At 51.8% G+C, this 15762-nt stretch overlaps 8 protein-coding genes across 8 annotated transcripts; 1 reads left to right on the top strand and 7 right to left on the bottom strand.

Moving 5' to 3' along the window:
- Window positions 1–647: 647 nt before the first annotated feature.
- N7474_009251 (cytochrome P450) lies at window positions 648–2451 on the bottom strand (the record flags this gene model as incomplete). The annotated part of the gene is made up of 4 exons (XM_057200661.1): window positions 648–937; window positions 1018–1140; window positions 1200–2166; window positions 2227–2451. 4 exons carry the CDS (start codon window positions 2449–2451, stop codon window positions 648–650), a joined length of 1605 nt encoding a protein of 534 aa, XP_057048648.1.
- A 708-nt stretch (window positions 2452–3159) lies between these two features.
- N7474_009252 (uncharacterized protein) lies at window positions 3160–4107 on the bottom strand (the record flags this gene model as incomplete). The annotated part of the gene is made up of 2 exons (XM_057200662.1): window positions 3160–3615; window positions 3694–4107. The coding sequence occupies 2 exons, from the start codon at window positions 4105–4107 to the stop codon at window positions 3160–3162; spliced, it is 870 nt and encodes a 289-aa protein (XP_057048649.1).
- A 574-nt stretch (window positions 4108–4681) lies between these two features.
- N7474_009253 (GNAT family N-acetyltransferase) lies at window positions 4682–6306 on the bottom strand (the record flags this gene model as incomplete). The annotated part of the gene is made up of 2 exons (XM_057200663.1): window positions 4682–4799; window positions 4856–6306. 2 exons carry the CDS (start codon window positions 6304–6306, stop codon window positions 4682–4684), a joined length of 1569 nt encoding a protein of 522 aa, XP_057048650.1.
- Window positions 6307–6470: 164 nt separating this feature from the next.
- Window positions 6471–7913, bottom strand: N7474_009254 (putative proline utilization protein PrnX-like; the record flags this gene model as incomplete). The annotated part of the gene is made up of 1 exon (XM_057200664.1): window positions 6471–7913. One exon carries the CDS (start codon window positions 7911–7913, stop codon window positions 6471–6473), a length of 1443 nt encoding a protein of 480 aa, XP_057048651.1.
- An 833-nt stretch (window positions 7914–8746) lies between these two features.
- Window positions 8747–10612, bottom strand: N7474_009255 (uncharacterized protein; the record flags this gene model as incomplete). Its single annotated transcript, XM_057200665.1, has 5 exons — window positions 8747–9590; window positions 9644–9727; window positions 9778–9903; window positions 9953–10077; window positions 10130–10612. The coding sequence occupies 5 exons, from the start codon at window positions 10610–10612 to the stop codon at window positions 8747–8749; spliced, it is 1662 nt and encodes a 553-aa protein (XP_057048652.1).
- A 525-nt stretch (window positions 10613–11137) lies between these two features.
- N7474_009256 (uncharacterized protein) lies at window positions 11138–11908 on the bottom strand (the record flags this gene model as incomplete). Its single annotated transcript, XM_057200666.1, has 1 exon — window positions 11138–11908. One exon carries the CDS (start codon window positions 11906–11908, stop codon window positions 11138–11140), a length of 771 nt encoding a protein of 256 aa, XP_057048653.1.
- A 1823-nt stretch (window positions 11909–13731) lies between these two features.
- N7474_009257 (pyrroline-5-carboxylate reductase) lies at window positions 13732–14666 on the top strand (the record flags this gene model as incomplete). The annotated part of the gene is made up of 2 exons (XM_057200667.1): window positions 13732–13771; window positions 13822–14666. 2 exons carry the CDS (start codon window positions 13732–13734, stop codon window positions 14664–14666), a joined length of 885 nt encoding a protein of 294 aa, XP_057048654.1.
- A 58-nt stretch (window positions 14667–14724) lies between these two features.
- On the bottom strand, window positions 14725–15288 carry N7474_009258 (uncharacterized protein; the record flags this gene model as incomplete). The annotated part of the gene is made up of 1 exon (XM_057200668.1): window positions 14725–15288. The coding sequence occupies one exon, from the start codon at window positions 15286–15288 to the stop codon at window positions 14725–14727; it is 564 nt and encodes a 187-aa protein (XP_057048655.1).
- Window positions 15289–15762: the final 474 nt, after the last annotated feature.

The raw sequence follows: 15762 nt of genomic DNA on the forward strand, positions 1-15762 counted from the left end.
TACCTTCACTATTCCTTTCTCTCTTTCTTTACCTATACCTGTGACAATACCCTTCGTTCGCCTCATGTCAACGATCTATGATCCGCCCTTCGTGGCGCCATGTGTACGATTTAGACATGTCTTTCTTACTTTTCTCTATACTGCATTCTTCACGACCTGGTCTGGCGTTCTCTTCACGGTCTCGTCTCGTGTTTGATCATTCTGCAGTCAGTTTCTTTTGGATACGTCTCACCCACTACCTACTACTGGGTTGGGAAGTTTTTAGATGTTCGGTTTCTTTCTCGCTTGGTTCGCTGGGTTACACGTGTATCTAAGTATCATTGTCTGGGTGGAGGTTAATGATATTGGTCTTTATTATGACTATCAGCTCAAGTAGATTGTAGGGCAAATCACAATCTCTAACCCATTATAACACGGTCGCTCTGTCTTGGAACTGAATTGGAAGGCAACTAGAATTTCTCCATAGTAATGCAAACACGTCAACAACGAGCCTGAGAGGACCTTGAGAATCTGGCCAGGTCACTTCCTTTTTTATCGTAAAATCTAGACTACAGGAGTTCTGCCCTCCAACCATTGCAATGCCTGTTCGTAAGGCCAAAACCTGTTACGTGGGCACTGGGCGCCAGCCCGCTGCAATATATATTGATCTAAGCAGCAAACCTCTCGTAAAAGCCTTCCATCCCTTCGAACTCACTCTTGATGGTAGCGGCATGGCTTTCACTCCTGGGTGTGATTTTGAGAGGGAACTTCTTGGGACAGACCAAGAAGCCTCCTTCGTAACCTGTCTCAACAGACATATCGGGTGGGCTTGCAGCTGTATCTCGCTCGATGTCAAACGCCCAGACCATCTTTGCAATATTGATTTTCAACGAAAACTCTGCCAGTTTCTGGCCAGAGCAAATCCTTCGTCCTGCACCCCAGCCATATGATGTTTGCGCTGTTCGGCTGGTAGCATATTTATGCTGCTCTTAGTCCCGTACGTGTTTCCTCCGAGCCAGCGGTCGGGGTTGAAGGTACTAGGGTCGTCATATTCGTTTTCATCGTGGTGGATAGCCCAAGTATTGGCGAAGAAGATAGTGCCGGCGGGGAATACATAGCCTTTATATGAGTCTTCTTGAGTGAGCATGTGTGGGATACCACCTGCAGCAACAGGCCTCCAGCGCAGTACCTAAAGCGGTCAGCAAGACATATCTAGACACAAAGTTCAGTATGTACCTCGTGCATGCAAGCTTCGATATACGGTAGGTTGTCTAAGTCCGAAATAGTGGGCGATCGTTTCACGTCGCAGACCCTGTCGACATCTTCCTGGGCACGCTTCAGCGCAACTGGATTCTCAAGCATGGCGAGGAGAAACGACAAGAGAGTGGATGATGTTGTATCAGAGCCAGCCTCCATGAGGATTCCGCCAAGGTATGTTGTGTGCTCGTCGTCTAATTGGTTCTTCGCTTGGTCCTCAATGAGTTTCTCCATGAAACAGCCTACTCTAATCCCTCGCGCCATTCGCTCTTTGGTTGCGTTGTATAGTCGGAAGTATATCTCCCGTTGGTCGCGTCGTACCTGCTTTGCCCTCTGCTTCCACGGGGCCATAAACTCGGGCACATGCTGTAGGAAAGTGATGCCGTCGACTGGTGGGGCTGCACCGGGCTCCAGGAGCGCAGTGAAGCGGTTCTGGACGTCATAGAGAGCTTGAACGTTGGGAGAATCGAAGGTCTCGCCCCGTTGGCCGTACACGGATGCCAGAATAACTGCAGTGGTATATCGCTGGATGTGTTCGTAGTATCGGCCAGGCTCACGGAGAATGTCATATGCCGTCTGAGTGGCCTCTGCCTGTTGGATAGGATGCACGGACGCGAGCCCACGAGGCACGAAGAGACCTTGAGCACACTTGCGGAGGGTTTTCCAGCTACTGCCATAGGGAGTAAAAAGGATGTGCGTTTGGTTCTTGCAGATCAGCTCGTTGGCGATATAGTTCGGGGGTCGGGAGGAGTAGATTGCGCTCCGCTTCTCGAGGAGCCTCCAGATAAGGACCAGCGTAAGCAGCAGCCCAAACGCATAGGGACCTTGACTCACTCCTGAACATCTTTCCAGTGATTCAACACCACGACGTTTGCTGGTCCGAATTTGAGCCCGATTATAGGGCCGTACTGCTGTGTCCACTGGTGGAAGCTTCATTCAACATGGCCATTAGTCGCGTGGAACTACAACAGGGAAGTTCAAAAACAATACGGTAACTGACAGTGCAAAGGACTTGGAGGGAGGAATTAGTTTCAGATTGCCTAGGAATGGGACTGGCTTGGGACCTGGAGGGAAGTTCTTCGGTCGCTGGCTGGCCCAGGAATATGGAACAAGTGCGGCCATGAGCGCGGTAAGAATTCCTGCGGCCGACGAGACAAGTAACCAGCCGAGCTTCGTTGTCCAGGCGAGCCCATCACTGCCCAATAGCAGACCCATGATTACGATTGGCGATGTATTCTAGAAGAGGTACAATGGAACTAAGCTCACGGAACCGGGGGAGAAAACAAAGGCCTTGCTTGATCTACTCGCTTATAACTAACTATTTGTATTGGAGCTGACTGATCGCAATCGCCCCTAGTTAGTTGATTCATCCCAACCCCTCCCGTACTAGTCAATCGGCTACTCCCCAAATAGTAGGATCGCCCCCGCGGCAGGACCATGTCACGCCAGCATCTCCATGCTAATTTCGCCGGATGAAGGCCTTAAGCTCAGCAAAGAACTCCTCAAAAGGATTCAAGTCTAGAGAATATAGAGGCAAATATACTAGCTTTACACCGGCATCTAAGTATATCTATTCTATTCGGTCTGAGTAATGAAAGGATGCGTTGTCTATGACTAACACGGGCTTTGTCTTAGGCCATTTCCCATAGTGCTATAGAAGCTACTCAATATAATCCTTCAAGACGGACGCGTTAGTTGAGCCTTAGAACACTTGTGACAAAACAATGCCATCTTAGGCATATATAGGCAGTATCTAATACAGTTGATCACGATAGAATTTGGACACTTGAACTAGTGCGGCACCGAGTAGGGACTAACCCATTCACCTAACGCCTATCCTTTCATCACATCTAGATTCATCCATATAGATAAGGTAGTACGACTAAAAGTCTAATATAAAGTGAAGGTATTCGTCCCGAAGATCTAAGTTGCGCTCTCGGGCCTTGACCCGGGTAGTATTTTTCGACTAGCCTTCTCCTTCGCCATCATCTCCTTCCTCCTAAAGAACTCCCCCATCATCCTCCCTGGCTCCGTCTCCGTCTCCCCATTCCCAGCCTTGATCGCAAAAGCCTCCCCAAACGCATCAACACCCTCCTTGACACTCTCATCAACCCCCGACAAGGCCTCCCACCTCCGCATAAGCGCCTTCTGCCTCCTCACAGCCAACGGCCCGTTCTTCTCCAGTGCCTGAACCCATTCCTCCACAGCCTCATCCAGCTCTGTTTCGCTGTCAGAAACCACTTTCTCCACGAGGCCCCAGCGCAGCGCGTCTGAGGCGTTGATGTTTTCTCCTAGCAATAGGAGTTGTCGTGTTCGGCCCCAGCCTATTAGGTTGGGCAGGAGGGCTGCCTCTACGACGCTGGGGATGCCGACTCGGACCTTTTTCTCATATTAGTTTGAAATTTTTTCCAACACAATACAGTAAATAGCAGAAAATATCAAAGACATAGTACTAACCTCAGGCATCCCAAAGACCGCCCCCTCCTTCGCAACCCTCAAGTCACAACTCGCCGCCAATTCCAATCCCGCACCCAGCGCAAACCCATTGACCCTCGCAATAACAGGAATCGGACATTCACGCACGGCATCACACGCACCATGGACCCGGGTGATGAATGCCCGCGCCGAGGCCGGCGACTCCAGGGCCGCCATCTCGGCTAGATCCGCGCCGCCGACGAATGCCTTGGGTCCTGCGCCCGTGAGAATGACGGCTAAGAGATCCGGGTTTTTGGTTGTGAGTGATGAGAGGGTTTGGGGAAGGGCTGTTATGAGAGCGCTGTTAAGGGCGTTTAGTTTTGCGGGCCGGGAGATTGTGACTTGGGCTATTTTGCCTGTTGCGCGGGGTGTGAGTTTTGTGAGAATTGAGGCCATTTTTTTTTTTTTGGATAGGGACTGGTTTCCGTTTGGCTTTGTTGTTGAATACGCAGGGTTTATTTAATGTTCTTCACGACCGAGAATCACCGACTTGAATGCGGGGAAGAGACGATCTCCGAGATTTGAGTGGGATCCACTATAGCTATTTAGCTGGCGAAGATATACAGCATGAACTGGTTGGGAGAGGCAGTAGCAATGTTATCTTTGGTTCACTACAAAGCATGGTTGAAGCTTGAGCTTCAATCTTGCAATCAAGAAAGAATAGATTTCAATATCTCTTCTCATGGAAAGCACAATAACCTTTGATGCAAATCCATTCGGGTATATCTACGGACAGACAGACCGACGGATGGCAGATCAGAGATCAGTATGTAATACAGTGGCGATGACAGTCAGACAGGTAAATCCCCCTCTCTTCAAATCGGGTAAGAAATTGAATGTCTTAATAGAAACCTGGCCAAACAAAAAAAGAATATAACAAGCCCGAGAAATTCAAAAAGCCATCAATCAATGCAGGTCATCACTCATGATAATCTCGTTATGCAATCAATATAACCACCCTCCCGCCAAACTACAACATTGGAGCCTCCCAATATTCTCGCCGGATCTTCATGACGGCGGACTGTTTATGCGGAAAACTGACTTCTCCTTCCTTGTAGAAGCCCGCTTCCTGCAGATAGCTGATTATCCTGCCGGGGTGGTTAGTTGGTCACACACGAAATAGAATAGAGAAGAATAAACGTACTTGGCATTATCCACCCTCGGCTCCAGGTACACCGTCTCGGTCCTCATATCCGCCAAAAAGCAATGGTGTACCAGTGCACTCAACCACACGCCAACGCGGTGTGGACCGCGGAACTCCTGCTCGCCGATGAGAAGGTGGATGCCACGATCATAGTTATCCACCCGATCCAGCAATCGACCCAGCGGATCTTCTTTCACCCAGTAGATCTCGAAGTACCCAAATGGTTTCCCATCCCAGCATCCAATGACGGGGAAACTGTGCTTGCTGGTTAAGTTGGCAAGCAAGAACTTTTCCTGCTCGACTTTCGGGCCACCGACTCCCCACATTGCCTCGACGCGGGGGTCGTTCATCCATCTGTGCAGCGTATCCAGATCTGAGCAGCCGTCGTGGCTGAGGTGTTGCTCCACGCTTGTTACCGATGAGATGGTCGGCGTAGATGGGCGACTGTCACCGCTGCCGCTGGTCTGGGCAGCTCCGGGCTTGGTCATGGGTAGGAACGGAACGCGGAACGAGAGGTACTGGCTCACGCTGATGATGTAGCGCACGTAGAATATTTCGCCCTGGTGTGGCGGTTTGGGGCGGACCGGGTGCCGTACTCCATTCGAATATGTGTATTGTGTGGGTGCGGGCGGGTAGTACGTAGGCAAGTGGCTGCCAGAGGTAAACGGACCACCGGAGGTGAATGAGCCGACGTTCGCAGTGTGGAAGGTCGCCTCCGTCGGCGCCAATGTGGCGGGCAGTCCATCCCGCGTTGGGGACGGCGTTGCGCGATGAGGCGAACAAGCCCGGGACTGCAAGGGCGTCAAAGACGGCGAGGGCGCCGCTCCACGCGGCGTGAGAGTGAACAGGAAGAGACGCGGGTCAAGCTGCCAGAAGCTGCGCCGACTGACAAACATATTCGCCCAGCTGGACGAATCGCGCGTTTCGACCGGCTGCAGACCCACTGATGAGTCCTGACTGGCGATCAAGCCCATCCGTTCGAGCTTCTGGAGCAGGTTGCGGCCCTTGAAGATGCCCTCGCGCTTGATATTGACGATCCAGTCGCCCTTGGGACGCGCGTCGTGGGGTGTCTTGCTCGAGGCCTCGGTTTCCAGGCGGAGGTCGGGTTCTGGTTCGTGGAAGTACCACCACAGCGTGGCCCAGAGCATCATGGCGATCTGGCGGGTGGGGGAGCTGGGGGCCTTGAACTCGCTGGACGGCGGACTGACGATGTACGAGATATAGATGCAGTCGCGGTTTAGGGTGGGCGTTTTGAAGCGAGAGAAATTGTCCGGGTCGTCGGAGTCGTGGGAGCTGCGGTCGAGCTTCTCGCTGTGGATTATAATGGTCCATCCGGGCGGGAAGACGGAGTTGTGGAGATTCAGCTCGTTGGACTTGAAGGTGACGCCGCCGAAGACTGGGGCGACGGTGAATGTGAGGCCATTGGGCAGGTGGCAGGTAGAGTGTCGCATGTCTATGGGGGGGTGTATAGTGTTCCTAGTAGAACGGGAAGTTCGAGCCTGGACAGCTCTGCTTTCTGCCCCGCCCTTCCGATGACGCAGTGACCAGCAACAGCAACAGTAATTAATTATTCACCTAGCACTATGCAATGATGATCCGGGTATCAATCAAGAAATCAAAACTCATCCACCGTCGTCCCCAGATTCCTCTCGCGTGCCAATCGTACCAGATCGCCGCCCGTCACGAGATCCATTAGTCCCAGTCCAACACTCTTGTAGATGACATTGCCCCGCTCCACCCATTCGCGCAGGCTCTTTTCTTCGTCCGCCGTGTCTTCCTGACTGGCTTGGGAGGCCTGCCGCACCATGAGCAGCTCGCCGAGCTCCACCACTTGCGTCGGTCGAATGCCCGCCTGGATGATCTCGCCGGCCTCCTTCATCGCCGCGTCCAGACTGTCCACCACCACGACCCCGCTGCGCTTCGTATGCTTGTGGAAGTGCCGATGCGGTGGCGTCACAAGCACTTCATCCCGGAGGATATCCGGGTGCACCTCAGCCATATGCGCCTTGTAGGAACCCACCGCGCTAATGAGACGGCCTTTCTGCCGCCCTTCGCGCGAGGTCAGGAACTCGGCTGGAAATAGCGGGGAGATCGACGGGGTGCAGCAGAAGATGGCGTCGGCTTTGCGCACCGTCTCTTTCAGGATGCGATTGTATTCGCCGAATTCGCTACTGATCGCGGAGAACTTGACGTCGCGTCGCCACTCGGCGTTCTCCGGCAAGTAGATGTCGCGCAGGAGCTTGGCGGCGCGGTCAAAGGACCGGTTGAAGATGTACACGCGCCCGATCTCGTCGCCTCGTAGAACCAAGGCCAGTCGGATGTGCCAGTAGGCCTGGGTGCCGGCCCCAAAGACTAAGAGCGTGCGCACCTTTCTGCGCTTGTTGAAAATCAGCAGCGAGGCCAGCGCCGTGCGGAAGGCTGTCAGCTCGTGGGCGTTGATGAGGCCGAAGGGCAAGCTCTCTCCGTCCAGTAGTGTCACGCTACCCCGCGGCGAGGTATCGCGGGTGCCCACTCCTGGCCAGGCGCCCATAGTGTCGGAGAGGCTGGATGAGCTAGACGCGACCGGTTGCTGGTTGACGCACCCGGTCATCAAGGACGAGGTCATGCTACTGTCCCCCGACGGGGTCGTGTCCGTAGGGCTAGAGCTGTTGTCTTCCTGGGACGAGCCCACCGACATATCGCTCATGTCGGAGGACAGTGAGATCACCGAACTGCGAATGCTTCGCGACCGCGATGACGACTGATCCCCCTCGGAACTGTCAAAGCTGCTGCTCTTGTCCACCGCGCACCCCGCATCGCCTCCATCCTGCAAGGAAATCATCTTGATGCCGATGGTATGGCCGGTACTGGCGGGCATGAAGAGCGTGGTGCAGCCATTCTGGCGGGTGATGGCCGTTCGTTGGGGCTGGTAGGTTGCCGAGCAGCCATGCTCCTGCGACCCGGTTGAGTATTCCCGCAGTGCTTCGGCCAGGTGCCTTTGTAGATCCACGATCTCATCGCGGTTGAGGGAGTGCAGTAAGGTTCTCAGTTGGGACGCTGAGAGGATTGTCAGAGGCATAGTGGTTGTGGTGGTGTGTGAGGTGGGAGTAGAGATAAGCTGAAAGGGAAGATCTATCTGAGATAAGAATATCCGTCAGTCAGTCCGTCCCAAGCTAAACCGCGCGTTCGCCAAGTCCGGTGAAACACACACACACAAAAGTCGCCACAAACGAAGGGACCCCAAGGAAACTAGATCCACTGGGACTAGAAGATCTAAACCCTTGCTCTCATTCGGAGGCGGCGCTTGGACGAATCTCGGTGGATCAAGGGATGACGATGAGAAAGTGGGGCAGTCAAGAAGGAATAGATGAACAATGCGAAGGAATACAGAAATGTTGGACACTGGACAGGGGCTAGAACAGAGGCCGACATGGATATGCAGCACCGAAGGTCGAAGAAGAAGCAAAGAAGAAAAAAAAGAAGCATGAAGTAGGAAGGATCAGCCAGAAGCCCCACTGTTATTGGCCGGGAGTCAGCACAGGCGCATCAGTGCGGGCGAGAACGGGAGTGGATGCTGTAGCCTTATCCCAGTTCGGGCTAGCCTCGACTCCACGCTGTGTCGATCCAGTGCCTGGCTTGCCATCGGAGATGCCATGATGAAAATGATTTCTGTCAATCATACTTGGTTAACATGGAGTTGACAGCAGAAAGTGTGGTCTTTTAAATAGCATCATGATCTTGAATGTATTAGAATAGATATGTCCATAATTGCTTATTCCACATTAGAAAGTTATTAGCGTCCAGTGGCAATTCATCATAAGGCTGGACCGAAAGAGGGGTATAAAACGTGGCCAATGAATATACAACAATAGCGCCCCTTAGGCAGAGATAAAGGACGAGTGACATGATATCTCAAACCTGTCCACCCCAGGTCTTGGGGTCCTTGACAAACTTGGGCCATGTGTTGGTGAGAACGAGGTATTTAATGCTGTGTTCCGCGCTGTCGAAGACAGAACCATCAAACTCCACGGGAACTTCGCCCCAGTACTGCACGAGGTCTTTGATGGCATCGGATTCTGGAACGTTCAGTGTCTTCTCCGAAGTTGTTGAGGTACTGGGCGACAGAGGTGGATCAACGGGGAAGGTGGCGGAGAAAGGGCTGACGGGGTTCGGCTCGTCCTTCTCGCCGTATACAATACGAGTAGCGTTATCGAAGGTGTTTTGAAGTTTCCTGACGTCTGTGGAAGCAATATTCAGAGGGAACTCGGCATGCTCGCGACTGATGAACTCGGCGTAGATGTGCAAAGCCGTGTTGAAATGCGCTCGGATCAGATCCTTGGAGTTGCCGTCCTTAAGAGCAGTGCCATCCCGGACGGAAGGGGGCAGCGAGTTCTTCCAATTGGAGACGGCAGTAAGAAAGGCAACATTCTCTCCGGAGAACTCGCGGAGGGCAGAGAATTCCTGAAGGGGACCCGGGTTACGCTCAAGAACGTACTCAAGTGCGCTCATAGTCAGGATACTCTCGTCGGAGGCGTTAGTCCTGACGGATTTCCTGGACTTTCGACCGGACAGCAGGGACTCGACCATAGTAGAACCAGAGGCGAGAGACTTGGCCCCAGAGTCCGAAGTCTGGTTTCTTTTTTCCCACTGAGCGATTGCGTCGAGCGTCTCCCGACGGAGAGTCTGGCGGCGCATAACCTCCCAGCAGGGAATGAAGATTGTAAAGATTTCCAAGAAGATCACAGAGAGACAGATCCTGTAACCGGGTTATTTCATGAAGCAAGGAATGATAGATGTGGGGGTGCTTACCACTGAGGAGGGATCCAGTACTGGTTGACCGGCGCCATGCCGGGAACATAGAGACTGATGAGCCACATGGGGGTAGCGTGGAGGCTGCGAAACACATTAGAGAGAGGAGTTTGCGGCAGTGGTTTTGTACTCACCCAGCAATTGCGCAGCCAATTGTCTGAACTCGCCAGCCCTGAGTATCGTGAATATTGCGAGACTTCCAAAGAACGATGGGGGCAACGAGCCAGGACCAGAAGAACTGCGAAAATACACCAGGCCACCTGTATACTTGTTAGACAACATTCATAATAGAATGAGGGCTTCTCTTACCACTCCCACCCTGTGCCCTGCTCCATCATCTTCTCCATTGGGGTACCGTGAACCTCAGTTCCGGGAATACCCCAGGAGCTATGCCATTTGCGAGAGATTAGATACATAAGGACCGTGAGGAATATCTGGCTAACCGGTTAGATGAGGCCTACTCGACAAGAAGCGTACGTATCGCACCTGAACGACCATTAAGATACCAACGATAATGAGAGTCTTTGTGGTATAGGGGAGTCGGTGGAAACGGCTGATCAAGGAACGGCGCTGTGAAGGAGAGCCGCAAACGCTGTTGCGTGGTTGGACATATTTCTTTTGAAGCTTGGCAACGTGGAGGAAGCGACTGTTGGAAGCGTGGAAGAGGGCCATGCCACAAGGCAAATAAGTGCCCATAATCCAATACTGGGCATCTCCAGGCATCACCGGGCCAATCATGACTCCGGTTTGGACAGACGCCCAGTACATATGAAGAAGCACGACGGCCGAAAGTGACAGCCCCAAGCCTCGAATCCGGACCGTAGGGGTGTTGCGGTGAACGATCAGGTAGGCCATGCCTAGTGCGACGCAGACCGTCCAGACACCTGCCCAGCATACCCACCAGATGCTCACGGGGGTGATTGCCAGCCCGGGCTTCGTGTGGGCGGTGATTCCGAGTTCAGATCCCATGATGATGGTCAAAAGAAGGGCTTAAAGAGAGTGACGAAGTTGGATAGCGCTTGACAGTCCAAATGGTGACGGGGAACCATGAGCATTTTTAACTCATACATAGATGGTCTTGTGAGACTCAGCCTCCCCTGTGGATCGTTCGCACGAGATGAACCATGTTAGCTCCGAACCTGGCCCGATCGAGAGCATCGATCGTAGATCACTCAAAATCGGGCAGGAGGCGGGCGATTGACACGCCCTGGCAGGGGATCTATTGGCAAACTATCGATTCTCGGAACTTACCTTCCCACGCGCCCCACGCCAATCCATTAAATAAGGTTAAGGCGGCCCGATCCAAAATTTAGTTATGGAAACTGTCTCCCGCCAATTTCCGGCCATCTCGCTTGCTGATTGGCTTAATCCATATTCCAAATAATGATGGTGCCCCAGAAGGGTTCTGCCCAGAAGAGATACTTGATTTGAATCTACTAGTCTTGTACATCGTCTCGGAGCGACAGATTAGTCTACCAAAAAGAACCGATCTTTTTATGCATACTGTTCCACACAGAGCTCGAACGTCACCAGCGCCTGGCCGTAGACCTCTTGCCCGTGCATATTGTATCTATGCCATCTGGCATAGATACTCCATCGCTCGCGCCCATCCAAAGCATCAGCGGTGTTCCTGGGTCGCATTCTATGCCGGGTGGAGTTCCAGTCACCACGCGGTTCTGCGACTAGATTGTCTATGAAGAAGTCGGATTTCAATGTATCCGGGTTCTCTTTCAGACAAACGCGGATCTTTTCAGCCACTTCCTCGTATTGCTCTTGGTATCCGCGGATGTTCCAGCGTACCGAACGAAGAAGCACGGCATTTTCCGGGCCGATCCCTACTAAGAAGAGAGGCAGACTCCCCGGGCACGGAAAGGCGAATCTATTGAGACCGTAAAATACTTGCCGCGCTTCCTCGTAGACCTGGTGGTTGGTTGACATGATCGCCAGGGGGTGATTTGTGGGGTTATGCTGCAGGTAGAGCCCACTACGATAGGGTGTGATCCATGCTGTGCGGATACCACCAGTGAATACTATTTCCTCGAAGCACAGGACATATTCGTAGACAATCCTCCGTATCTCTAGTTGCGACGTCAGAAGGTCTCTCTGACCATATGAAGTAATAGAAAAGAAAGGCACACGCACCCATAGGAAGACGGAGGAATAGAAAACTCCGCCAAACTGTCTTTTCATAAGAGACAGGGATTGAGAAACGATATTTCCGCCAATTTCGGACTCGTAATCCACAGCGCCGTTCATAGAAAGCATGTTTAATAAACTGCCAGCGCGTACTGCTTACTTGGTAGCATGTTGGGCATCGATATCTCTTGCAAGGTGAAAGAAGGCGGACAAGCTGATTGATTTGCAGGACATCGTGGATCCCATCGGCCGGCAGCCGGTGCTCACCGATATAGAATAACAGATGTCCGCAAAGATCGCTTTGGCTGGCGTATTCCTGGACGCAGAATGGACAAATCTGAATGTTCCAGGGCATCAATCGCGACATCGGAGAATTCACGCACTGATCTTTATTTTGTTCGGAGTCTGGATCTGAGCCGGATCGATAGTTCGGACAAGGATGCGGAATCACGTACTGGTGTGATTGGATGACAGGGATGGAGCTGCAGTGGAGATGTGATGAGGTGATAACGACACTATCACAAACAAAGACAAAACCAGTATTTGGAATTATAGGGTTAGACACCCCAGGCCACAACTATTTACCCAACTAAAAATCTGTACCGAGGTCTCAGAAGCCATTGGCCTTGATTTTGAGGGCACATGATAATTGAATATTGAAAAGTCGACAATTTTATAAACACAGACATAATCACATCCTAGCCTGGATCCGACCAGAGACTGCATTCTTGGCTGCCTCTTTCCAAACCCTCGGCGACGGCCAATCTAGCCCATACAAGGGATGCAAAGGTGGAATTGACACGGAGTCACACTTTTCAGCAAGCGCGCCGTCTCCTCTGGGCTTTTCATCGCATAGTTCATATCACATCGATGACCGGTCGCTTCTAGAAGGCCCTATCAACTCACAAATATATCAGACACGGGATTTGCAACAGGTGGAAAGATCGAACACTTACATTTGGGTACAGTCCGATAAGTTCATAATCTCCTTCTGACTCGAGGGAGGCGTGGCAGATCCCAGCCTGCAATTTAAACAACACCAGGAGTCTTGGTCAGATGCAGGCAAGTTATATAGATCGATGAGATAACGCACACAGGTAACACAAAAACATCTCCTTTCTGAACAGTTAACCGCATTCCGTACGGCTCGCCTTTTACATTAAATTGGAGGTCCGTCGGCCCGACGCCCAGTTGGTATGTTGTCTTCCCTTGCAGAACGGCATAGCATTCGTGACATGCTGCGTGGAAATGAGGCACTTTGTAATAGAAGCTCGCTTAAGCCATGTGCAGCCTAAGGATGGGATGCTCGTGGACGATGTGAGTAGATACTAGCCATGGCTAGTTTTCTCAACAGGAATCAACTTTAGATCTTAGTTCTTGAGTACTGGTGGTAAACTACCTGCAAAGGTGGCCCAATCCACGACACTGTCAGAATCCAACATATCCACCACCGCCATGAGCTGTCCCTGTGTCAAATTTAAGAAAAAAAAATTATAAGTATATATATATATATAACTATAGAGACGACAAATATATGTCTAAAACCGCCTTTTTGCAGCGGTTTTGAAACGGTGACCCATTCAAGGCCGAATATGCATCAAGTAGAAAGAAGGAAGCCTACCAGGAAGCCGGGCGGGGTCGGAGTTTTGTCGGAGGAGAATCCATTTCTCGATAATGATCCCCGCATCTCGTCTCGGGGGTCAAGTTATGCAAACAGAGCACGATATAGGCGATATATTAAGAGCATAATGGTCCAAAGTTGCAATAGGAATGAGTTTTGTTTTATTCTTTTATAAATCGATTTATCTCGTTCTTTGTAAAAAGAGAAAAAACAGCATGCCGGCAGCCCCAACCGAGTCATCGGGAAGGCCAACCGAATCCACAGGAGCTTGACTCAGCGCATTTGCGCATTCCAGACAACTCTCTCTTTCACATATCCCCAAAATAGCAAAATGGCTCTATCAAACCAAACAGTCGGATTTGTCGGATGTGGTAAGCATAATAATGACGCCAAACTCGGAATTGATGCTAATGGCGTCCAGGGAACATGGGCGGGGCAGTGCTGAAGGGGGTGTTGGATGCCGCATTCACAAATAATAACGCAGAAAAGCCTCAGCCCATATCCGACTTTATCGCAACCACGCGGTCAGAGGCCTCTGCTGAAAAACTGAAAGGCTCTATTCCGGCAGAGCATCAATCGCGCGTTAAAGTTGTTCATGGACAGAATGTCCAGGTAATGCGTGAAGCAGACGTGGTGATCCTCGGGTTCAAACCGTTCATGGCTCAGGATATTCTCAGTGGCCCGGGTACTAGAGGCGCTCTGGCCGGGAAACTGGTCATCAGTATGCTGGGCGGACAAACGACCGACAACCTGGCTGATATCATTCGGTCCGGGACACCGGGTGACTTCGCGGAACCCTTCATAGTGAAAGTGATTCCGAACATGGGAGCGCCGTTCCGGCAGTCAATGACCATGATCGAAACGCCAAACGAGTCTCTGCCAACTCCGATGCTAGAGATCGTGGAGTGGATCTTCAACCAAGTGGGCAAGATCTGGTATCTTCCTCGAGAGCTCACCGATGTCGGCTCGATGCTGACCGGTGCATCTCTTGCGGCGATGACCATCCCGATTGAGGGACTGCTCGACGGGGCTGTGGCAGAGGGGATCAAGAGGCCAGACGCCATGCAGATGATTCTGCAAGGCCTGAAAGGCTTGACTGCGGCGCTGGAATCGGGTATTCACCCTGCGGTTTTGCGGGAGAGCATTTCTTCGCCGAGAGGGTGTACAATTCAGGGTCTTCTGACGCTTGAAAGAGCAGGGACTCGCTCGGACTTTGCGGATGCATTGATCAATGGGACTCGCCATTTCAAAGAACCAAAGAAATAGAGGCAAACAAAGCGCACTGCAGATAGAACCCCGTGATGAAAATAAACTGCCCTTTCTTTCAGTTGCAAAACCTCGACCTAACAACCGGCCGCGGCTGAACATTCCTCGCCGCATCCAAGCTAACCCGATTCCCGATCTCCATACACTCCTCCTGCAGCTCCTCAATGGAAGGACAGTTCACAATCCCCTCATCGACAAGTTTCTTCAGAATAGCGAACAACCATACGCGGCAGGTAATACCGGGGATAGAGTTAATATCACCATCATGCGACCTCATAATCTCATCAAGCCGAGCATGTGCTTCCTCCGGAACAGTCGCGATCTGAACTAGCGCACAGAGAAACCCCTCCTTGAAGATGGCGCTCTTGGATGCATGCTCAGCTAACCAGCCGCCGCTGAGATTGGAGACATGGTACTTCACACCGCTGGAAGGCTTGATGTGGAAATAGTAGGCCCAGTGGAAGTCGTTTGGTTTCGGTGGATCGGCGCGGATGTAGAGGACGATGGAGAGGCTGTTTAGCTGAAGGTTTGAGAGGGCTTCTTCTTGTTTCTTTTTGATTGCGGCGGCGAGTTCGCGTGGTGTTTGGTGGGTGGTTTTGCTTGGGCTGGGGGTGGAAGACATTCTTTTGGACGGGTGGATTATTGATGTTGAGTTGATGGTGGGGAAGATAGTGCGTGGGGTTGTGGAAGAGGGTGTAGAAGAGAAGAATATAGAGCAACATGCGATTTCAAATGAGCGGGGATCAGACTTCGTAGTCAACTAAGGTGGATGATCAACAAGGTGAATGGATAGAGGAAGCGATTTTGATTCAGGCGGGGAGCAGCTCAACGAGTATATATGAGATGGTTGGAGAATAATAAAAACTTCCCCGATCCGAGCGTTCTTGTCATAGCCTCGATTGATCTCAAGCAAATGCACTGATTAATGGGCGCGTAATGAGAGGCTCCTAGACGTACTTCCTCCATGCGCGCGCGGCTATGCCACTCCCCGGCGTTCAAGCCGTCCAGACGGCCAAGCGAGGGTATTGCGGTGAGCATAAAAGTAAATTATTGGAACAATAAAACCATACATCCAGTGTATGTATTCATGTGGCGG

Source organism: Penicillium riverlandense, assembly GCF_028828495.1.
Source record: "Penicillium riverlandense strain IBT 135883 chromosome Unknown utg000008l_segment0_segment0, whole genome shotgun sequence".
Lineage (NCBI taxonomy): Eukaryota > Fungi > Ascomycota > Eurotiomycetes > Eurotiales > Aspergillaceae > Penicillium > Penicillium riverlandense.